Genomic DNA, 24,470 nt, shown 5'->3' with positions numbered 1-24,470 from the left:
CAGTTGCCAAAAGACCAGGTTTAGTTATTTGTCCAATAATTCATCCAGTTCTTGATTGAGATTCTTCTAGACTTTTGGGAAAAAATGCAGGAAGTACTGATCTCGGATTAGTGAAGAATATCTTAAATGTATATTAAGTCAGTTTAGTGATAACAGCTCTAACAAATAGACCTACAAAGGTCTAGTTGCTCAAACACAATAGAAGTTTGTTTTTCAGACCCGTAACCGCCTCAGGCAGACGCACATGACTGGCAGGGAGGCTCTCCTCCAAGCAGTCAATCTGATGGCAGCCCTGCCATCTTCACACATGGCTTCCAGGACCTCCTTGGGGGTTTTCTAACCTAGTCAACTGGCAGACAAGGCCCGGAGGTGTGAGAGGGCTTTAAGGGCCAAGCCAAAAAGTGGCACACGTCATCTCTGCTCACGTTCCACTGGCTAGAACCCAGCTGCCTAGCCACATTTCATAACAATACAAGCTCTGAAATGTACTCTGGCTGTGTGTCCAGAAGGAGAAAAACAAATTTTTGATAAACTAGTAGCAATTTGCACCAAGATTCAAAAAGCACTGACTGTATTAGGTTGAGAAGTTCAACTGTGTTATAGTAAACAAACAGGAAGCACAGCTTAGGAAGATGGAGGTGCTCAGTGACATTTGTAATGAAGAGAAATACAAATCAAACCACAATTAGACAAAATTTCACACCTCACAGATTACCAGATCTTTCAAAATCTGTTAGTACCAAGCACTGACAAAGATGCAGAGAGGTGGGAACTCCCACCCACTGCTGTCGGGTGTGTAAACTGTTGCATTTATTAGGGAAAACAGTTTGGCAGTACTTCTTAAAGTTGAACATGTATATATCTTATTTCTAGTTCTTCTCATAGGGAACCAAGAGGCACGTTGACATGCTATTTTGTGAAATCTCCAAACTGGACACATCCAGAAAACCCATCAACCAAAGATCTGTAAATTGTGCTGTATTTCTGCGATGGGATACTCAGAGTCAGTGAATGTGACTGAACCACAGCTACTCAGAAATATACATGATTCTCAAAACATACATGCAGTGAGGGAACAGGAGTATGATTCCACATATGTGAGTTCCAGAAAAAACAGAACCAGGTAATATATTGTCCAGACATAAATTACAAGATCTTGTATCCATAAGCAATATATGTAGTATAGGATTTAAAATGTTACGCAGAACATAACTGTACTCCTAACGTCACGCTGGAACCAGTTTTGCCATTTTAAGATTGATTTATGCTTATGCATATAGACCCAGTTGATTCAAACTGCTATAAATTAGTCCCAGAGAGAGCTGGAAAAAATTTAAACTTGGTAAATCTGGGTAGACGGTGTAAAGGATTCTCTATATTGTTTTTGTAATTTGGAAATTATTTCAGAACAACATCACTACTGAGTCATTTATATTAGCAATGCGCACTTGGAAATGGAAGTGGGGAAAATACCGCTTTATGATAATGACACAAATAACTGGCCATAAATTTGTTTGGAAAAAATCGAAGAGCTTACCTGAAAATTTACATTTTGCCAGAAAGTCATCTATTTCTAATTTATTTTACAACTTAGAATTTCATGTAGTATTTATGCTTTATGCTTCCCCTCCACACTTCCACCAGCTAAGAGATATTGACAAAGAAGCCACCTTGATGAGAGCTGTAGTCGAGAATGAACATGAACAAGATCTAGACTCATACAGGTGTCGTCAAAGGTGTAAGCTGCCCACCAGGCATATGACCACGTGACATTTTAGCGAACTGTATTCCCAGGGTGTGAAAATAGGAGAAGATGAAAGCATTCAGTGATTTTTCAATCTTTTTTTTTTCAGTCATTTGAATTTTAACACAGCCTGTTTTTTAATTTATAGTTTAGCACTATTAGCTAAAGAAACAGCTTTTGTACTATTAAATTTTCACTTTGATTTAAATATGGTGAAAAAAGCTTCACTGGTCTTGTCAAAAAAAAAAAAAAAAGGTGCACCTTTTCTAGTCCAGTGGAGTATTCTAGACTCTTGGTGCCAGACTCTTCTGACCTTTGCGCTGATGGTTTGAGCTGATGGTTGCTCAGTCCGGCCAGGCGTGAGGGTCAATGGGTCCAGCCCATTAGCCAAACAGGAAAGCCAAAACTTGAGCATTTCTTCTCCATCACCATCCTGGGTTGGAGCTCTTGCCCTCTGGCTAAACGTTGGCAGATGAGACCATACACTGACGTTGACATCACTAATCTGTCCTCTTGGCCTGGCGACTGTCTGCACTCTGGGGAAGGCAGGAAGTCTCACTTGCACTCTGGGCACTCTTGAGCCGGGGACTCCTTCCTCCCAAAGCAAGTTAGTTCAGCAAGGCTTCCAGACCAGCCCCACCCCTCTCCTTTGTGTCCCAGGAATTCTACTGAAAAAAATATTTTCAGCAAATCAAACATTTGGGGCCACTTATAGAGAAGGAAGTCCATTTAATTCAGTTGTAAAGAAGTAAGTGGCACCAAATACCAGTTCCCTGGTTCCTCCACAAGGAGTCCTTGGGGTCTCTCTACAGTGCTGTCCAGTCAGCCCGAGGGGATGGCAACATCCTGTACCTGTGCCGGTCTTGAAATGTGGCTTTTGATTGAGGCACTTAGTTTTTTAATTTTTAAAAATTTTAACTTAAATAGGGTCATATGGCGAGTGGCCACCACACTGAATAACGCAACTCTCTTTTCCCCCTTGGGACAGATGTGGCTGGTGGTAGGCATTTTCACATTACCTCATGTTATCCTTGGTTGGACCCTCTCTCTCTCTGGAAAGCTGGAAACAGGTACGTTTTCTACACAGAGTAGATTTAAAAGCCTGAGCCAGACTTCTGGGTACTCATGCCCAGATCTGCTTTTCAGGGGTCCCCAGCTCCCAAGTCTGCTGTAAGCAAGAATTCTCTCTCACTGGCTTACTATTTCCTCCTTAGTCAGAGGTCTCCACTTGTTAACTTTGCTGAGGGAACTACAACTTGGCAGCCCCTCCTTCCAGCCGGGCCCTGCTGACCAGTACGGAAGTGCTGGCATATTGAGCCCCGTGTATAATCCAGCACCTACTGTCTTCCTCCTGCAAGGCTCAAGGTTCCCTTGTTTCATGGGGTGCCACTTGCTTTTTTCTCATTCCCAGTGGAACTTTGTTGTTTTTATATGTTTTTGTAGTTATATTTCTTTTATAGAAGAAATCATGGTCCTGGTAGGAAAGAAAGTAATACAATCAAGAGGAAACTCTTGGTTAACGCGAGAGGGTCCAAATGGCAGCAAGGTCCTTGTGGGGAGGCGAGGTGCCGACACCGTGGTAGGGGAGTGAGGGGACACAGAGGAGAGGAGAGCGCCGAGAAGGGAGCTGCCACGGAGCATGAGAAACCTTGGAAGACGGCGTGAACATGTGCTTCAGAGATAGCCCACTCTAGGGGTAGGGAGAGCTGGTGTTCATCGGACGCCATCAGTGGACTTTCATGGTTTTAGAAAAAGCCTGCAGGCTGAGACAGAGAGAGTGCAAGGCAGATAAAGCACACGGAGGGGTGAGGCCAGGGGCGCGGGGGCCAGGCACCAGCAGCGTCTGCTGTGAATGCTGACCAGGGACCCTCAGTAGAATCTGGTAGCGCGCTCAGTTTAGTTTGTTGGATACATTTTAGTAATTCTTACTGTCTCAATAGTACTAGTGAGTAGCCCTTTATTTTAACAAAACTGATGCAACCTCAAATAATGTTTCTATATGAAACCAAGAAAGGCATCCTCAAATCTTTCACGATCCAGGAAATGGTCTCCAGCCTGGGGGACCACAGAGCAAAGCTTCCATGCCTCCCACCTGCCTTAACTTGACTTGGGGAAATGCAGGTACAGGGAGCTCAGGGAGGCTGGACTTGGGAGCCTGTGACTTTTCTGTTAGGTAATGCTTAACGACAGCAAGGTTAGCTGCAAAAAGAGGGTCCCCACAGAGAAACCGTTTCAGTTCCTGTTTATTAGTTTTCATAAAACAATTGAGTTATACATACTCGCAATAGGAGTTAAGTTCTGGTCTTTAAACGGTCGCCTTTCCCATAGCATCACGTAGACGGCTGCTCTCGGTGAGTACCCTGATGCTTAATGAAGCTTGTGCGCCAGCTGAAAGCTTTCCCACATCTGTCACATCTGTAGGGTCTCTCTCCAGTGTGAATGACCTCGTGGCGATGAAGATTTGCCTTAAAACTGAAAGTTTTCCCACATTCTCTGCATTCAAAGAACTCCTCCTTGGTGTGGATTCTTTGATGCTGAATGAGATCTACAGCCCGACCAAAGGACTGTCCGCATTCACTGCATTTATGGGTGTGCTGTTTGGTGTGAATTTGCTGATGGCTCAGAAGGGTTGAATGCCGGCCAAAGGCTTTTCCACATTTATGGCATTTATGCGGTTTCTCTCCACTGTGAATTAACTGATGTCGAATAAGGGTGGAATTCTGACTGAACGTTCTTTCACACTCACTGCATTTATAGGGTTTTTCTTTGGTGTGGATCCTCTTATGCTCGACAAGATACGCCATCTGACGGAAACATTTCCCACAGTCGTGACATTTATATGGCTTTTTCTGTGAGTGACACTGTTTGTGGGCCATCAGGGCGGACTTCTGTCTGAAGGCCTGCCCACATATGTCGCACTCAAAGGGAGCCTCAGAACTGTGAATTCTCTGATGTCGAAGGAAATTTGCCTGACGCCGGAAGATCTTTCCACATTCGCTGCATTCATAGGATTTTGCATTTGTAAGAATTCGCTTATGCCTCAAAAGCAGTGGTCTCTGGCTGAGAAGTTTTTCATACCCCTCATATTTGCCCTGCTTCGTCCTTGTCTGAGCTTTCTGATCTTGAATAAGGTGAAAGTTCTGGAAGTAGTTTTTATAGCATTCGTCACCAAGAGGAGAGAGCGAAAGTCCATAAATGTCCACAAATGTGTTACATTCATGCAACTCTTCTGAAGGCTTCTTGGCCTTTTTCTGCTTTACCACTGATATCTTATGTGACTCTAAGTCTTCAGAAATGTTCTGCTTTGGAGTTAGCTCTCTCATCTTGAATCTGGTTTCGGAACCTAGCCAAATAAGAAGGAAGTACATAAGTGACCTGACCGCCACAGAAGGAAGAAAAGGAAAGAAGCCAGCTGTTTGTGATAGAAGACTCTCAGACGAGGCCAAGCACTGCTCGCCTAATGACATCATTGTCTACAGAGACCGGTATCTGGACTTTCACAGGACTCTCAGCTTTCATATCAGGAAGAGCTCTTTACGTCAACTAGCCAACTAAAATATGCACGAGTGTGTGTGTCAGAGAATGTGGGCCTGAATCCATCCATCACCACTGGGGGGTAAACAACCTACTCTAGGTCCTCGGCAGCGTCACAGAACTGCAGGGGAGATGGCATCTCACACTTCCTAGATGAGCATGTTTTTAATAATTCTGGGAGAAACACCTTCTTAAAAATGGATTCAGTATGTAAGACAGGAGAGAAAAGGAACCAGAGAAATAGATACAAAAGCCAATGGAACAGAGCAGTGATTTTCAACCAGGGAGGCTGCTAAACACCCTACAATGCACAGGACAGCCCACAACAAAGGACACCCAGCGCCAAACCTCCACAGTGCCGCGGCCAAGGAAGCACGCAGGAGAGGGATGTGCACAAGGGCACAAGCTGCGATCAGGACATAGTAAGTAGGAAAAAGTAGGTACATCAAGAAACACCGAGGGGATATGAAGACAAAATGGAAGCAAGGGGACAAGAGAAAGTGGAGAGAAAGGGTGAGTGACGAGGGCAGGACAAAGGAGCCCCTAGGATGGCAGAAGAGCTGTCAGCAGACACCAGACCGGCTGCTTCACGTAGGCACTTCAACTGCAGCAGAAAGAGGATGAGCTTTGCAGAACTGAAGTCAAATCCCAACCACAGCCTACTAGTGGTGTCACAGTTACTGTGTCCCCTTACTTTCTTCACCTGGAAAAGGGGATGACGATCACACCTACCACCTTCAGAGGGCAACAGGGATGAACCAGCAGAACACGTGCCAAACACCAGCCTGGTGTCTGGGGCACAGGAGGGGCTCGTTAGTGGGGCTTCCCTTCCTCTGCCTGAGTCCCACGGGGCGGGGCCTTTCCTCACCCACCTGGGCAGGCACTACTGGAAGCCTTCCTAGTCCCAGCTCTTGGTAGATCCAGGATCCATGGCTCTTCCCACTGCTCCAGCTGACAGATGACCTCAGGTTTGGGAAACTGAAATCCTACTCGTGGGGAAGTAAATGGGATGTGGTGGTTAGTGAGTTGCAGATGTCCTAGAGCTCAATTTACCCCTTGGGGTCTAGGTGGTGGGTCTACAGTGACAAGCAGAGGTAAGACAATAATCAAGAGGGCTGGCGAGGTGAGAAATTGGCACAAATCTGCAAAAATTTGGCAATCTTTATTGAAAGCCTGAACAATATCCACACTCTGGGTTGTGATAGTTTCACTCTTAGAAATGTAGGCTAGGGAAAAACTGAGACAAAGATTAAGGTACCAGAGGCGTCTGCAGAGTTCTAACAGTGCAAAACTGGAAATAAACTGAATTTCAGTTGGGGAATGATTAAAGTGTAGCACGTGAACACAATGGACGCAGAAGTTTTAGGCAAAAACTGAAAATGCACGTGTTCAAAGGACATTTCTTAAAATAGGAAAATGCTCCCTAGATCTTTTAAAGCAGAGTACAAGAGTCATGGGTAGCATGATTCAAAACTCATGCAAATTATGATCCAGATTTTGTTTTTTAAAAACTACATGTATGTGTGTGATCTTCCTCTACTTATGACAGGGTAACATCCCGGTAAGCCATCCTAAGTTGAAGATTTCCTAAGTCAGAAATGCATTTAAAAATAGCTCACCTGCCAAACATCATGGCTTAGCCTAGCCGACCTGAAACATGCTAGGAACACTTACATTAGCCCACAGTTGGGCAGAACCATCTAACACAAAGCGCTTTTTCTAATAATGTGATGAGTATCTCATGTAACTTACTGAATACTGTACTGAAAGTGAAAAACAGAATGTCTGTCTGGGTCCAGAATGGCTGTAAGAGTTGTTTACCCTCGTGATCATGTGATCACATGGCTGTCATGGCTCCGAGCCCAGCATCACAGGAGAGTGTGGTACCGCATATCACTACCCCGGGAAAGGATCAAAATGCAAGTACACTTTCCACTGAACATGTGTTGCTTTCCCACCATCATAAAGTCGAAAATCTTAAGTTGAAATATCAGAAATTGGACCATCTGTATATATGGCCCTTCATATATATATGAAAAGAGTAGGAAAAAGTAAACCAAAATGTTAACTGGGTTCGTGCTGGGCAGTGGACATGCAGATGGTTTTAATTTTCTGCTCTATGGGTTCTTTAAAATGACACAGGGAAAATGCTACTATAATAAACTTTAAAGGGGTTACAGAATTATACACAGAATATGCTCAGCTAGCTTTTTTGTTTTTAAATTTTTAAAGCATAGGGAAAACACAGGAAGAAAGTATTCCAGAATACTAACAGTGTTACCCCTGAATTTTTTCCCTTCCCTTCCCTTCATGCTTTCCTATGCCTTCATGTATTCAAGTATGCTCTTGTAATGCTTTTAAAACAAAAATAAACATTAAAACATCCAGTTATGGGTGGAGAGTCCCACAAGAGGGGGTTAAGACTCGGTGCCAAGAATGTCAGTGTGGGGTCAAACGTGCCCCAGACAGAAAAGTTCATGCAGGAACTTCCCAGAGTACGGGACTCTGCGTGGGAATAAGACAGAGGTGGGTCCCTGGGAAGATGGAGGCTGTGAAGGTTCAGAGATGAAGAATCATTTCCTGGGCACCCAGTGATGCTGTAAACAAGAGAGGAAACCACTGTCAGAGAGATGAGAGGAAAAAACTTCGCAAGAGAGTAAGATGCTCGACATCGGAATCCAAATCGGCCACAATCTTTTCAACCCCTAGGGGACTTAAGAGACGCGGAGGGCCGGAGTTGGGGTGGGGAATGGACTCACGTCCCTGAGCCCTAAAGCAAAAGGGAACTATTCACTGACCACTACCCCTTATTTGGAAACCTTGAGGCCAGATGTGGTTCAGGACTCGGAATCTTTCCAGATTTCTTAAAGGCGACTTGGTGTGTGTGTTTTCTACGATGACCACCCCCAACAGGCTTTGGACCTGAAACCTTAATTAAGCACACTGATACGTCTGAGGCTGTATGTATAGATACAAAGAACAGATGAGAAAAAGGGTGATAAATGGCAGGTGATGAACAGCTTCCTGTAGGATGAAATCAGGTTTTACCACCTGAGGACTGCAGGTTGGGCCTTACAGCCACACAAGTTGTGAAAAAACTGCTTTTCAGAGCTTTTTCTGCTTTTGGGATTGCAGATAAGGGACTGAAGACTTGTGTCGACATTCAAAGCACTCAAAGTGAAATCTTCAAGCCAAACCATTACCCAGGACGATCATGTTTCTGTAATTCTCCAGCATGACGTCTCTGTAGAGATCCTTCTGAGCCCAGTCAAGTCTGCTCCACTCCTCTCTGGTGAAGTACAGAGCCACATCCTCAAAGGACAGCGACTCCTGAAAACACAGTGCTAATTATATCCGTGGTTCTTACCCAACTTCCTGAGCGGTTACTGCTCTACAGGTGAGGGCTGAAGAGGCAGTGGGTGAAGCTCGTAAGTTATAAGCAGAGTCAAGGCTCCATCCTCTCATCCTCTCTTGTCTCCTCCAGGGCCTTCATCCAGTGACCATGACGCTCCCTTTTCTCTCTCCACCCTCCTCCCCTTGTGACACTGGAATTTATATAAGAAACAGATATTTGATCCTCCTGCCTGTTTCTGGCACAAAGTTCCTAAAACCCTTGAAATTTCCTGTGAGAGCAAAGGAGCGTCTTTTAATATCTAGGCTTTGTCCTTGGTTTCTGAAATAGCTCCCGAGCAGCACAGGTCAGAGGAATGTCTTGTTACTCCTCACAGGTCCCTTCAACGACACCTGAGTTTATGCTGACATGGCAACCGTGGAAAACACCCAGGCTGGGCTGGAGGCCAGGGTAACAGAGCACGTGATGAGAGGGGGGAGCTTTCACCCCACCCCCTGAGGGGAGGGGAGGGGCTAGGGTCGAACCAATCATGTCAAAGGCTGATGACTGGACCCGTCCCGCCCACGTATGGCCCCCATGAGAACCCAGAAATGGCTGCTGCATCGTGGGGGTGCTGGGAGGTGTGGAGCCGGGAGGGGCACGAGGCTCTGCTCCCCCGGCCCCGCCCCCCACCCTGTGCATCCCTTCCACATGGCTGTTCCTGAGTTACATCCTTTTACAACAAACCAGCAATCGAGTAAGTAAACTGTTTTCTGAGTCCTGTGAGCCACTCTGGCAAATCGATGGAACCCAGGGAGTGGGTCGTGGAAATCCCAACTTCTAGCCAGTCAGTCAGAAGCAGATGACAACCCAAATTGGTGACTGGTGTCTGATGCCAGGGGTGGGGATGGGGGGTTGTTGGACGGTCTTGGTTGGACTGTGCCCTTAACCAGTGGGCCGCTGCTAATGCCAGGTGGAGAGTGACAGAACTGAGTTATACTGCAGGGCGCCCCGCTGGTGTCACAGACGTGCTTGGTGTGGGGGACCCCCCATGTCTGACATCGGAAGTGAGCGTGGTGGGAAAGTAGAGAAAGACAGCAGTGCTCACCCAGCACTCCCTACCCCTCATTCCTCCTCTCAGCCAGCAAGGAGGCTGAACCCTCTCCTGTCCTTAAAAAGATGCTTCCTGTGCCTTCCTTCCTCCGGTTGTCCCTCTCTCTCCTCCCCTCCTGGACCAGCTTCTGTAAAGGACACTCTGCACACTCACCTCCAGTCCCTCCACAAGCCTCCCCCTGGCTTCTGCCTTCACAGCTCCTCTGAGACTGTTCTAAGCCCCAGCCCTGCCCTCCCACTTGGGAACACAGGGAAGAAGCATGTAGTATACAGTGGAGGTCAGAGAGATGCTGCTTTCTAAACTGAGTCTTAAAACAGGAAGAGGTGAGTTTGCCTGTGGATGGAGAGAACAGGATACAACCAGGATGGGGGACAAGAGGAGCGAACACATCCCTGCCTGCAGGTTCTGGGCCATCAGAGGGGCTGGAGATGCCACGGGAGAGGCAGGCGGGGCTCTGAGATTGCTCAACAAATTCGGACACGCTGGGGCCTCACTGGGGACTGCTACCCCTCCAACCCCCTCCCTCCCGTCCCAGACTCTTCCTTCCAAATTGTCCCAGTGGCTTCCTAATGTGTCTCCTGACTTTTCAACTCACCTTCTCACGATCCCCCTCTGTAATGTTACAAATTCAATAACTAAGCTTCCATTGTGCCCTTTAATACCAGGAAGTCAGAATTTATCCTGTATTGCAAGAGTCGGTTTATATATCTCCCTCTGCAAAAGGCTCGTAAGCTCCTTAGGGAAGAGTTTATCTCCCAGCACAAAGGACGGTACTATCTGGTATACAGCAGGTGCACAAGAATGCTCACTGACACAAGGAGCGGTAACAACAGCTAAAACAGCGTGCTCAAAATGTCACAGGTACTCTGCAAAGTACTCCAGCCTCATTCCATCTCATCCTCACAATTCTGTGATACTGTCATTACCCCATTTTACAGATAAGGAAGCTGTGGCCCACAGAGATTATGTAACTTGTGAAGGCAACACATCCTGAACAGAGCCTGGATCTGAATCTTCTGACCCCGGAGTTCAAGCTCTTTACATCACAGCTTCCAAGGAGGAAAAGTCCCCTAACTGATGAAAGTGGCTCAACCTGAACGAAGGAGTCAAAGCCACATGAAAGCCATCGCCCAGCTGCAGGGACTCACCCAAGGAAGTGGAGGAGGAAACCAGCTCACCTTCCACCGGGCTGTCAGGAACACAGCGTCCATGGCCTGGTCACTGAGACGGGGCAGGATCCCGGCCATCAGGCTAGGCTGAAGGAAAGAAAAAGAGAACGAGTAAGGCCAGCCCCAGTTTGAAGCTCTCTCACCAGGCAGCCCTGGGACAGGAAATTCTAATGAGGTAACAAATCTGAAGTAATACACAGTCACTGTGTTTGTGATAAATGAAAGCAACCACTAGAATAGTCATTTTAGGAGATTCTAAAGCTAGATCAATTTCCAACATTTATCCAAGGAATCCTGTGGTTCTGCCCCTGCTCCTCCCTAGAATATATTCTGCAGCACTCGCCAAGAGACTCAGTACACCAAGGGACCAGACCATGGGAGAAATCAGAACTCTGACCTGAAACCCCCAGCAACCAGCCTGGAACCCAAACCACAAGCAATGCAGCAAGAGGTCCCAAGTCAGGACCTGGTCAACCAATGCCAGCTTATCTCCGATACGTCTACCCCTCCTCCATCTCGGACCGACAGAAAAGTCAAATATGCTCCCCTCCCAATCACACAGGATGTACCGCTTCTATTTATTTAATCTGCTTCCAGTTTTTCCAAGCCAATAACCTCCAAACACGGCATATTTGAATTTTCCCTTTTTTCCACTATAAAGCTTCCCCTGCTTCCTTCCAGTCTCTGCCAAACACAAGTGATAGTGGCTGAGTCCCCTGGTACAGCCAGCTCTGAATGAAGAACCTTTACCTGTTCTCATTTGGAGGGGGGAGTCTTCATTTATTTCTGCACTACACAGAATCAGCTCAAAGGGTGTGAGAATGATTTTCGGGCAGCTGTCAGGGGTTTCAGGCTACATATTATATACACAGAGGTAATGGTCAAGAGAAAATTCAGAGGACTTCACTTGATAGCAACATTTTATTGAGCGAAAACAAACCATGGACGAGGCTTCAAAACTGAAAGTGTGCAGAAGCTGGGCTCTCAACCGTTACCGCTTAGTTTATAAAGCATGTGAAAGGGTGGCAATAGAAGCCACCCCACAATATGCCACCGTGGAATACTGATTATTTTGGGCTGTACGCACTCAGAAAACAGCTGTTAAAAAGAGACACCAGGCCCAAAAGGGGCTCACGCGTGCTAAGCCCGGTGTCAGCAAACCAAGGCTGAAATAGCTGACCTAACTGCAGTTCCGGCCTCTGCTTTCCCTGTGAAGATGGTATGTGGGCCTGAATTAGAAGACACCTCAGGAGTTAATCATTTTCCCTCCGGTACCTCCCATGTATACACGGGGTATACACGTTAAGAAATTTGTTTCAACTTTTTATCACAGGGGTCTCACCTAAGAATTCAGAAGGATAGAGAGAAAATTACTTTCCTCCCACGCACACGCGTGAGGAATTACACTATTTTCTATTCGGACTGGCTACTAGAAACTTCCATTCCTTTTAGAATAGCAGCACTGTACAGGTTTACTTGTTTGTAGCTGACTGGCTGGGAAGCTGCAAGGTCACTCTGACATGAAGAAAGCATGTTTCCTTTAAGGACAGAGTCAGTATTTGAAGGAAATAAGGACAGTTTTAAGTTTTGGTTCCCCAGCTTTGGGCGGTTGGCCTCTGGGCATACCCAAACTGCGGACTCCATTTTGGTTCTACTTTAACCTAAATTCAGTGTTGTTACTCTCAGGGAGTACACAAATGATGGGATACAGGGGGGTTTCATTTTTCTCTTGTGTTTTTCTGGCCGTCAGTGATCTCTGCTTTATGTAGGTGCATCTTTAAGGAAACCCCCCACCCCCAACACTGTTTCTAAGCCCTCCTGCCTCTTAAAGCAAGGAGGCACTCCCCAGGCAGTCCAGATCATCGGCTCCAAGGCTGAAGAAGGGATCTCAACCCTTTCATTGTCTAAACTAGGTTACCTGCTGTGATCATTGTGCACCTAGAAGTCAGAAGCTTTGGTCTAATTTGTTAATCTATAACAAAACCAAAGAAAACAATAGGATTAACCAGACATTCATTCGTCGGACTCTGTTCTTCCCTAATGCTGAAGACCTGACACTCAATACGCAAAAACTGGCGTCTTCAGGAAGACGCTCCGCAAATGCCCTGTGATTTCCGCTGAAGACTGGGATGGGGAGGGCGACGGAGGAGGGAGCGTCTCTCGAGCCCTTACACCTTCTGTGGCGAGGCCACCGTGGCTTTTTCGCGGTACCCACCCCTCCCATCACACTAGCTCCCTTCTCCCCAAACCTCGGCGCCTCTGACTCCCGCCGCGCCGCCGCCTCCAGGAAGTCCTCAGGATGCACCTGTGGTTGCCATGGGGGCTGAGGTCCCCTCTGGAGGCTCCGGGCCGAACCTGGAATCTGGTCGGAGCCTCTCACCTAAACCCCACCTGAGGGCGCGCGACGCGGAAGGTCCGCGTCCCTGTCGCCTGGCTCACTGGCGCGCGCGCGCGGGGCACAGCGTTCCGGCGCGCGCGCGCGCGCGGGGCACAGCGTTCCAGCCCGCGTACCTTCTAGGAATCGCGGAGGCTTCGCAACTCTCTGGTCCGGGTAAGAGCCGAGGGGAGATGGGGAAGGGAGGGGGCGGGAGCTCCCGTCTCACGCACCTGGCCAGGGGCCAATCATCGGCCGCGGAGGGCGTTGGCTCGGCCACGTGACTTCCAGGCCGGGTCTCGACAGCTCCCGCCTACCCCGGAGGTCCCGAGTCAAGTAAGAATGGTTTAGGGGCTTAAAAAGTGCGAGTTCCCAGCCCTCTCCCTTCGCGTCAATTGTAGTGGAATCTCTAGGGGTGAGCCCTCGTGCTACTGGGTATTTTTAAGCTCCTCTTGGTGGTTTCATGTAGGGTGACCAGTTTTTTAGAGAGCCAACCGTGAACAGCCCTACGAGACAAAAAATACTATGTTGAATATAATGAATTATAATACACATACATGTATTATTTTAACGTAGAAACATGAGAATAGATATTTGTCTGAAACTATGTGATTCAGAATTATTTTCTGTACATGAAAGCTCGTATTTGAACAAAGCAACAGAGGACTACTTAATGACAATTAGTTGTAATTGATAGTAGGGCTATGATTCCATATGTTTACTTTTTTAAAAATTAAGAGAAAACAGATTAAGAATAAAAACAAACCTTTCTGAGGTATTGTGTGAAATCTCCCTCCAAGTCTTGATTCCTGTGGGCCCAAAACACTGTATGTATAGTGTTTGTTTTACCAGTGTCATGCTAGTTGTTGGACCTGGGACAAATTGCTTAGGTCCTCTGTGCCTTATCTTCTATGCATGTAAAATGAGGATACCAGTACTAAGAATTTCATAAGGTTGTTTTGAGTTTTACATGAATTAATATATGAAAAGTGCTTAAAACAATGCCTGGTACATAATAAATGTTCCTCAAGTATTAGAAAACCTTCAGTTTTCCAAACATCTTTAGATGAATACAGTTTTGACTCTGTTGCAGCAGTTTGAAGTTTCCATAGGAGAATTAAGAAAATCAGGAAATAAAGTGAAAGTCATTAATTCAGTGAATATTGAGTGCCTAGAATGTGCCAGGTACTGTTTAATTTTAAATATTATGCATTTAAATGTGACTCAAAGCATTTCAGACTTGGTCCCGGCAAAAGGCTGCTGACTCAGGCAGAAAAATGCTCACACAGTTGAGCTTCTGACAATCATGCTATGCTAAGGTGTCAACATTGGAGATCTGAGGGCCTCGAACTCCAGGGACAGTTCCCCTATCAATACATTTACTGATACCTGGAGCTACATGGAGCAGACTGCTACAGACCTATGCTGGAACACCGGGAAAGGGAGAGAGATTTACCAGTCTCCCAGTGCTTATGAGATAAAGACCACTATGGAGTGGAGATCAATAATTGTAAGTCCTGTAAGCAGTAGTTCCTACCGCTACTTTTTAAGCTCACTGATCCTTTCAGATATTGGTGCCTTTAAAAATCAGTCTAAGTTCAATATATTTCTTTTTGTTATGTTGTGTTTTTCTGTTCGTTATGTTCATGCTTTCTTTTAAATCGAGCCTATCCATAATAATTATTTTACAGTCCTTGTCTTAAACACCACAATTTCTGTACTTTCTGGATCTTTTTTTAATTGACTTTTTATTTTTCTGGGTTTGGATTACATTTTTTTGCTTTTTTACATATCTGCTTATTTTTGATCAGATGCTAGACATTATGAATTTTTCATTGTGTATTAGAGTTTGTTGTCTTCCTTTAAAAATCACTAGAACCATACAATCCAGAAATTCCACTTCTGGGTAAGAACCCCAAAGAATTGAGAGCAGCAACTCAAACAGATACTTGTACATCTGCACTTGTCATAGTATTATTCACAAAAAACAGAAAGGGGAAGCAAGTGTCCTTGTCAGATGAATGGACAAATGGTGGTCTACATACAATGGAATATTATTCAGCATTAAATAGGAAGAAAGTTCTGGCAAATGCTATAACATGGATGAACCTTGAGAATGCTACGCCACATGAAATAGGCCAGACACAAAAGGATAAACACTGTATGGTTCCACTTATATAAGTTACCTGGACTAGTCAAATTCATAGAGACAAAGTGGAAGGCTGGTTGCCAGGTGCTGAGTGGGCGGGGAAACAGAGTTACTGTTTTTATTACTGTTCAGTGGGTGCAGAGTTTCAGTCTGTGAAGATGAAGAAAGTTCTGGAGAGGGGCTGTGGTAGTGGCTACACAACAGTGTGAATGTACTTAGTGCCACTGAACTGTACACTTAACAAAGGTAAATTTTATGGTATGTGTATTTTACCAGTAAAAGCTTTTTTTTCCTGGCAGTCAGTTCAAGTTACCTTCAGCTGGATTCTTTCAAGGCTTGTTTTGAAGCTTTGTGAGGGTGCGTCACCCCCAGGAAAGGTGAGATCTTGGCTTGAAAGCTGGAGCAAGTCTTGAGGCCCTCCGGGCCTGTCTGGTGCTTTTGCTCGGCCTTTGTCCTCTGCGTCTCTGCTCAGCGCCTCCGGGGCTCAGGGAGGACTCTGTCATGGCTGGTCAGGACGTGAACATCCCCAGCTGTGTGTGAGCTCTGGGGATTGTTAGCTTCTATCTTCCTGCTCCTTCTTTGCCCGGCATTCACTCTGCCAGGAGCAAAGTCAGGGGGACCCTTATGGAGATTTCTGGAGCTTTTTCTGTGTGCGGCTTCTAGCTGTCTAGGATTCTGCTACCCAGACCCCGCTACCTCTGCCTCCTTGAACTCAAATCTCTGTCTCCAAGTCTCAGAGAGCCTGCTGTGGTCTGTGGGATCCCCCTCCCCTGCACTGTGGTCTGGAAAGTGCATCCAGTTAGAAAGTCAGGGCAACCGCAGGCCTCACCTGACTTGTTTCCTTTTCCTCGGGGGTCACGGGTCTGCACTGACTGTTGTCCAAGGTCTGAGAACAGTTTTTCATATCTTCTGTCTGGTTTGATAGTTTTTTTTAAGGGTCTAGTCAGTCAGTCAGTCCAGTTGTAGTAACTGCATCAGGGTCGGAAGAGGAAACTCAGTATAATTTTAACAAGCTTTTTTTTTTTTAAATGAATGCACTCAAAGTTTTTATACATTTAAATTCCATTTGCACTTTCTTAGTGAACTGTCTATAATTGAATTTGGATGTTTTTCTCTTGGGGTATCAGGCCATGGATTTTGGTCTCAACATCCCTGACACTTGCTCAGTATTTTCTCCTCTATTGGTTGAAATGTAAAGATAGGAAATGGGGACGGAGAAGACATACTCTTACCTGGGGACACCTGGGCTATCTATCCACCACCATGCCGTTCATCCCAGGGTAAAGGAAAACAGTAGATAGCTTTGTTCCTGTGGTATCTTATTCACAAGACAAGTCACCTTTGGGTGATCGATTATTTCCTTTGCCCAGCGTAGTTGCTTATGATCAAGGAAATCTAATCTTATAGAACTTTCCCCTGTCAAACCATTCCTGAGCTGTGGGTTTTCTGGTGCAGTACATAAAAGATCAGAGCTGCCGTCAAACCTCCTGTGCACAGCACTGGGAAGTTTTCTCTCCCAGGTAGATGCTGTAATGTAGAATGAAGCTAGGGCCACACATCCAGGATTTGCAGGGTTTTTCTCCCACGCATCAAAAAGGTTATGCTGAAGTTGGAAGCCTCACACCCGTCGCACTGTAGGGGCTCTCCTACAGTTGGTTTCTCTGGTGCACGGTGAGGCGTGAGCTTAACCTGAAGCCTTCCCCGCACTCCCCACAAGGACAGGCTTTCTCCTCACTGTGGCCCCCTGGTGGTGATGAGGGTGCTGAGCTCTGCCTGAAGCTTTTTACCACTCTCACTACATTTTATGGTTTCATTTGAGTGTCGGTTCTCTGATGAACCTTCTGGGTGATACAGGTAAGATTTTCTCAGCTCAAGGCAATGATATGGCCTCTCCCTCATGTGGGGCATGGTGAGGCATTAGCCAGAAGTAGTTATTCTTGCACTTGCCGCACACTCAGAGCCTGTCCTGCGTGTGGACTCCCAGCCCTTGTCTGGCTGGAACTTTTCCCACATTCCTTACACTGGTAGGGCTTCTCTCCATCATGGTCTTCTGCCGGCACATCAGAGCTCTGCCAAGATTTTAAACAGAAAAGACCCCACAAAAACTGCCATGGGGCATAAGGACGATGCTTGTGCAAACCTGTATCTTACAGCTTGGCCAGAGGCCAATCAGGAGCCAAACAGATCTTGATGCTGGGCAGGGGAAACCAAACAAAGCAAGCCTTAAGGACACAGAGATGAGACTTGGTCTCTCTTGCCTCCATCCTGGCCGGTTTGGATTCTATTTCATGGGACCCACGTGACTTCCAGACCAAACCACCAACCCCTAACACTTCTCTGGAACTGAAATGGACAGTTTCAGCAGCTGTTCTCAATATAGCTCGAAATCATGCATGCAGAACGCAGTTACGCGGTGCTCAAATCTGTCAGAAGCTTGTTGTTTCCCTGTTCCTTGTGCAGAATGTGAATGATGAACTGAGCTGTAGTAATTCATTCTCCTCTTCAGGCACCAAATTTAACTCAATTATTGATTCTGGGGTTTAAAAAGCAAATGGAGCTTTCATCCAAGTATTTTCCTTTAACAATTCAAATTTCCCTTCCGGAAAGTAATGATTAAAGGTTTGAGACAAGGAAGTGAGATGCAACAGTGTCTCTAATTTTATTTCTATTAAGCAGTCTTGGTGAATTACGTTCCCTTCAATGTGTTGCAGCAGTGTTGGGAACATACAGTAGCTAGGGCGATTACTTTTAAGTCTGGTTTGCCACAACAATAATGTCTTTTGGAATCCTTGAATATGGCTCAAGATACTGAAATATATCATTGTTTTCCCCTTGTAGTTTTACATTTAATTACCGAGGAATGCCGAAAATATCACTTAAATATGCCAATTTTGTTACCCAAATATCGTCTTTAAAAGTATTTGCCATGTGAGATTGCTTCTCAGTGAGAAAAATGTAAATCTCATTCCTGAGTTCATATACTCTGCTCAGTATTTTTCCTTGAGACAACCAACGGACTTCTGTACGAAACAGTAACTGGGTATGGTTAACGCCAATCTCTGAACAAAATATTTCAAGAAGTCGGCTATTCAGTGAGCTTCCTTTAATAAGATTAACAATTGTCACTGCATTTTTCAGTACATCCATGAGGCTGGGCGGAATTTCTTTGGATACCAAAGCTTCTCGATGAATAAAACAGTGATTCCAAAGATCACTTTACAGGTTGCTTCTAACAATTTTTCAATAACTCTGCTATGTCTTCCTGTCATGTTTGCTGCCCCATCACTTGAAATTCCTTTACAGTTTTTCCAGTTTAATTTATATTGACCAACAATGCACTTTTCTAATTCAGTGAATAAATCTAATCCAGGAAGCTGTGAATTTAAATATAAACAACACAACAGATCCTCTATAAAATCACCTTGCCACACATATCTGATATATAACAAGACTGTTGGACAACTTGCAATACCAATGCTCTTGTCAAGCTGGATGGCAAAATCTTTACCAAACTGTAGCCGTGTGATAAGCATTGCTTCTAAATGCTTTGCAATAGCACAGATTCGACGAGATATTGTATTGTCACTAAGAGGTATAGTTCTTAATTTATCAGCTGATTTGTCATCAAAGATTGTCCATACCATAACCATACAGGCTGGAAGAATGATTTTTTTCAGCAGCCGTGTGAGCCATCTTCTCTTTTGCCACACTAAATATGATGATAGCAAGGCTCGCTCATTCATAGTTGTAGAACAACTAAGAAATTGTGGTGGCAATTCTGTGTTCTTTCTTTCCCTTTGAAAATGGTCTTCCTTATCGTCTTCCTTCTCCACTTTCACTATCAATATGCCTTCCATCTTCTGGGTAGGCTGGGGAGACAAGTCTATAGCATCCCCTGACTCAGCAGTCATTGTTCGGGTTCAGAGAACTGGCTCACTTGATCCAGACAAGGTCTGTCTGCAGGACTGTCCTTTCTGTTTTATGAGAGCAAGTTTTGCTCTCCTGGGGGTTAGAAAAATTTAATAGCAGTATTAAAAAGTAACCTTGTTTTGTTTTTTGGGGGGAGGTAATTAGGTTTATTTATTTATGTTTAGGGCGGTACTGGGGTTTGAACCCAGGACCTTGTGCGTGCTGAGCATGCACTCTACCAGAGCTATACCCTCTCCCCCAGATTAACCTTGTATTCCTACGCTGCTAACACCTCATCCATAAAGACAGCTCACTAAATCCAATGGTTTGACAGTGAATGTTGAGTGACTGTCATTCCTGTTAGTTGTGTACCAGGCAGATTCAGCACATTAGTACATTACATACACAGCTCATCTAATACACATGGAAACCTCATGAAGTACACATTATTCCTAGTTTAAAAGCTGAGAAAGAGTAAATCATGTGTCTAACAACATAGTGTAGTGGGTCCCGCTGTTACACCCAAGTCTGAAGCCCAGAGTCCTAAGTAAGCTGCTACATTGCCATCTAGTCACTCTTTTTCAGTCCATGTGCTGCCGAAGCGAGCATAACCATCTAGTCACTCTTAAAAAGTGACCACCAAAGTAGGGGGCACAAGACTATTCACTATTCAGGGGAAAATAATTAAACCTTGCATTTGTATTTTAAAAATATTTCAACCCATTTAAGCTTTGATAGCCATCTTAAAGCATTTACATTCTCTGCCATCACTTGTGCTACTGGTCCCATCTTCCAACAACTGTACTTTCTTTGCTCATTTTCATTCGTTGTTAGTGATATTGATATTGTCTGAAAATCTTGTTCTAGCTCAGATATTTGAAGATCAAGCAAAAGGAATCTTGGTTTTTGACATCAGGATCAAAGATTTAAAAGTGGAGGATGGGGAAAAACACACTCCTAGAGGCCCTCCCTCCCAGCGGCAATAGGAATCAAAATTATGGGACCCCAAGGAAGTGAAACTCAAAAATACAGGACTGAGGTCAGGATCTGGACAGGCTCCCCAGGAGGGGAGTGTTTTCTTACTCATACTCTGGGCAAGTAGCAGCAGACTGGGTTTTACTTTATATTTCCTGAATGATCACAGTACCAATCATCTCTTGACTTCATGCTCATTAATTGTCTCCATCCCTAGTTTGGTACATATTTTGATAGCTTTCACCCTGAAATTTTATTTTTAATGCTTTCATGCCTTATCTCAACTAGACTACTCCTAAGAATAAAGACTGTCTTTTGTTTTTATTGTGGCCCTTAGGTCACTTAACATAGTTCCTTGCAACCGGGAGATATTTTTTAAAAATCTGTTTGATTAATACAACATCAACATTTTTTGCCCATTTGTAGAAAGTTCAATAAATTCATTATAGGCCTGGTATTTCAAAACTTGCAAGGGCATGTCATTTATAAATTAAGAGATTCCACTATATTAAAATTGTCAGGTTATTTATGAAACATCTGAGGAAGAATGGGAAGAGTATTATAGAAGTGCAGGTTTAAAATACAGAAATAAATCATGTGTCCATGGTAAGTTACTTGTATGTCTCCTGTTACACTGTGTAATGAATCTATCTCCAGCAAAGAGGAAGAACACTTAATTGATCTGCTTGAAATACATTCTCCACAACTTATTTATTGATTGCATATGATCTGTTTAGTACAGGTTTGTATAACTGTTTTCTTTGGTCCTCTGCTACTTAACAGCCTCTCTCAGTAATGAAAGCATCTTTGTGTATGCTGGTGGCACTTCAGGAAATGGTGATGGGGCACTAGCTGGATGGTTCAGTTAATTTCCCTTTATCAGTGAATATCCAAGTTGGAAGGGCCCTTTGAGACAGTTTAGTTTATTTTACTTAGGATAAATATGAGACTTGGTGTTTTGTTTGATAAATATGAGACTTTGGTGAGGTTTGGAGCATCCTGCTAATGAGTGTCAGGGAGTGTGTGGGTGACCAGTTTCATGGCCCAAGGCGCTTTCCACTGCAGCGTCACAAACCCCTTTCACTACTCACCCCTCTGAGTCAAGCACAGTTGCTCCCCTCAACTGAAAAATTCACCTAATGTCCGAAATCACTCCTTTAAAAAAGCCTTCAAAAATTGAAAGGGGGTTAAGTGTATGTAATCTTTTCCTATTGCATCCAAATCCCTTTATTCACTAGGCTTTAAACATTCTTTAATTACTGCCATTAATGGTGGATTTAGCGGTGAGCAGGTGATCTGCAAACACTTAGGAGGCTTAACAAACCTGTCCCCTAAAAACAAAAAACTATGGAGCTCTAGAGCCCTTCTTTTTACACCCGATCCCGAGGTATCCAGAAAAAAACCCTCACCGGAAGGAAAGCAAATGGGGACACCTAGAGGGCACAGAAATTAGACTAGCGTCATCTGTCCCTCTGGGGAGAAAACCGAGAATGAGGCGGCGCAGTTGGGGCTCGCAGGCTGCCTCTTCCCGGTCCCACAGGGATCTCATCCCAGTCCAGAAACGGAAACGTCGTTCCCTTGCTGCCTGTATCCAAGGCCGTCCCTGCGGGGCGACTGCGCTTCCTACGGCCGAGGCTGGGACGAAGGCCGGGAACACGGACCCGCCACTCGGTTTGAGGACGGTAGTGACGAGGGGGATCGCGGAAACACGGCCGTACACATCCACCTGTGTCCCCACCCGTCCTCCCCGGCCGGACCTACGTCTCACCGTGAGCCCCGGCGAGATCTGGGGTGCTGGGACAGAATAGGGAGGTGACTCTGGGGATCAAAGGGCAGGGGACGTGGACCCAGACCCAGGTCCTCCTTTCGCCAGAACCCAGAGTGTCACAAGAGCCGGAAGTGCGTCCACCCCCGCCTTCCGGGCCTGCGCCGCGCTTCGCCGTCCTCTCTAGGAAAGTGGGAGGGCTTCACGACCATGTTCCCCCATCACTGGGTCTGGCTATTGGGAGCCCTTTCCTTCGCTCATCCTTTTCCATCCTGGAAAAGGGGGAGTTAAGTTTCCCTTGATACCATCTTACACAGATACTTATACAATTCTCCTTTTTCTCCTGATGCCAGTAACCGTAATAATTCTAGTTAGTTACTATCAATAATAGTGATTGTCTGTGGCAGAGGAACTGAAAGAAAAACGTAGACAGAAGGTCACAGTGAAGTCAAGGGTGAATGGTTTCACAAAACCGACATGGTTGGGTCTCCGGGGACTTTGATTATATATTACTTGCATGGACAGTATTTTCAAGTATTTGTTCAGTAGGCAACAGACAACTCTGTCCAATATCAGATAGTTGTAAGATTCTAAGCTTGGCTAATGTTTCCAGGTAGTTTTCAGAGTGATCATAATGAATTACTATAGTAACACGAATTTGAGACATTTCTGTTGTCAAAATATTCTCACAATAACTACATCTTTTACTAATATTTCACCTTTTATAAAACAGTAACGAAGATCCTGGATGACTGACATGACTCAAGCTCTGAGGCAAGCTTGATGGCCCACAAAAGGAACAGCCACCGACTACAGAGGCCACCAATGACTAGGTGGTATTCTGACTAACCTTCCCAGCTCTGAATAACGCTCCACCTCGTGAGGGCTGACCTTGCTGTGGTTGCCACTGTTTTCCCCTTCTCCGTGACTCTTCCATGATCTACTTGAGTAGGTCTTTGCTCCTTTACCACTGGCTGGCCACCTGACCTGTGGTCCTCTTAGAAGACATTATATTCTCAGAACTTCTTCCTCCAGATACTTCCTCCTGTTTCCTTCCAGTGTTGCAAGTCATCTTTAAGAGCATTGTATTGTGCATTGTATTTTGTCTAAACCTGCCCTCTCCCCTGATCCCCTTCCCTACGTTAAAGTGCCTAAAGGGTTCAGGAAGGTAGGTTATTGAATGCAGCTGGCTGGGTATGTTTTTGTATTGATGTGTGTGTGGAAGGGACTGTAGGGGGCATTTATAATAACTCCATTCTTTGCCTACTTATATACTGGCACAAGGCTAAGGTGGCCTGGTGGTATTCTCAGTTTCTAGTTCAGTAGAACACTTAATGTAGCTCCTAGAAGAAATGTTCTTCCTAAGACCCATAACCCAGTAAACTCTAGATTGGAGACAGGAAGCACAAATTCCACAGTTAGGTTACTGCTTATGGTAGCAATAGGGGCCACTCCTGTTTCCACCCCTTGGTTCCTGTATCCACGTAGTCCTTCTATTGGAGACACATTACTGCATATATGTTATTGGTTTAATGCATATACTGTATCCTGGAGGACAACTCCCCAACTTTGCAAGGTGCTGTATCATGTATCAGCAATTTAGCTGAGTCTTCAACATGCCATTCCATAGTTTGATCATGCTAGCTGCTTCTGGGAGATGAGTAAGTACCACGAGTTCTGTGGTTAAAAGATCACTGTCACACCTCTCTGACTACAAAATAGGTTCCTTGGTTTAAGGTATGTCCAATGGGTAAGCCATCTTGGAAGCCCTCAGATGATGGTGCTGATGGAGGCAAAGCAGTCAGGGAAGACAAACCCGTATTCAGATTGTGTATCAATTCTGGTGTGATATTTTCCTTCTTTTGTATCCATGCCTAGTGCAGGGGTGGGCATGTGGGAAAGATGTGTTCAATCCCTTGGGAATAGTTGCTCATACGTTTTCTTTAAAGCAATATAGTTTAAGTTCAAAATCACAAATTTTGAGTTGGTTGTTTCCACTTGTATTATCTGAAGAATGGTTGAAAGAAAATTTTGCTCAAGGGCAAAACAGTGGCTACTGCTTCTTACTAGTCTTTGTTAGGGATTTGTGCCTATTGGAGGGAAGGGGTCTCTTAAACGGGTGCTCCCTATGGTCCTCTCGCTGGAGGAAACTGCTGAGTCAGCTAAAACTTAGACACAAAGGCACCACTGTCATAGTTTGCTCATCTCTGTCGCAGAAATGCAACACTCTGCTAAGAGGAACAGCTTGTGGGGAAATGGTGGCTCAGGAAAGAACTTCAAACCTATAGCTATCCTAGAGCATTAGAAGAGCCTGAAATGGTGCCCCAGTTCTTAAGCTTGTCTTACAGAACAACAGCTTGTTTAAAAAAAACCCTCTGCTTGTAGCCTGCCTTCACTGAACAAGCT

The 24,470-nt window shown here is 45.1% G+C and overlaps 1 protein-coding gene and 1 long non-coding RNA gene across 13 annotated transcripts in view; one reads left to right on the top strand and one right to left on the bottom strand.

The window, feature by feature from the left end:
* Positions 1–13,532, bottom strand: part of ZNF789 (zinc finger protein 789) — a 29,248-nt gene extending 15,716 nt beyond the window's left edge. For 2 of the 12 annotated variants that reach the window (XM_072943269.1, XM_072943268.1), the window contains exons 1-5: positions 13,142–13,374; positions 10,872–10,979; positions 8,482–8,608; positions 6,151–6,264; positions 4,024–5,087 (exon numbers count right to left, since the gene is read on the bottom strand). In XM_072943269.1, coding sequence (XP_072799370.1) covers positions 4,075–5,087; positions 6,151–6,264; positions 8,482–8,608; positions 10,872–10,970 — 1,353 coding nt within the window. In that variant the 5' untranslated portion in view covers positions 10,971–10,979; positions 13,142–13,374 and the 3' untranslated portion in view covers positions 4,024–4,074. Of the gene's footprint in view, positions 1–3,970; positions 5,088–6,150; positions 6,265–8,481; positions 8,609–8,645; positions 9,353–10,871; positions 10,980–13,141; positions 13,375–13,403 lie in introns of those variants that run through there. The other 10 variants (XM_072943271.1, XM_072943273.1, XM_015244552.3 and 7 more) reach the window with 10 other exon arrangements.
* An 8,199-nt stretch (positions 13,533–21,731) lies between these two features.
* Positions 21,732–24,116, top strand: LOC140687155 (uncharacterized). Its single transcript, XR_012061302.1, has 2 exons — positions 21,732–22,111; positions 22,798–24,116. It is a non-coding gene; the product is annotated as an uncharacterized lncRNA (long non-coding RNA).
* Positions 24,117–24,470: the final 354 nt, after the last annotated feature.

This window comes from Vicugna pacos, chromosome 18, assembly GCF_048564905.1.
Source record: "Vicugna pacos chromosome 18, VicPac4, whole genome shotgun sequence".
Taxonomy (NCBI): Eukaryota; Metazoa; Chordata; class Mammalia; order Artiodactyla; family Camelidae; genus Vicugna; species Vicugna pacos.
Note: the sequence above shows the minus strand (reverse complement) of the source record. Positions and strands in the feature narration are given on the sequence as shown.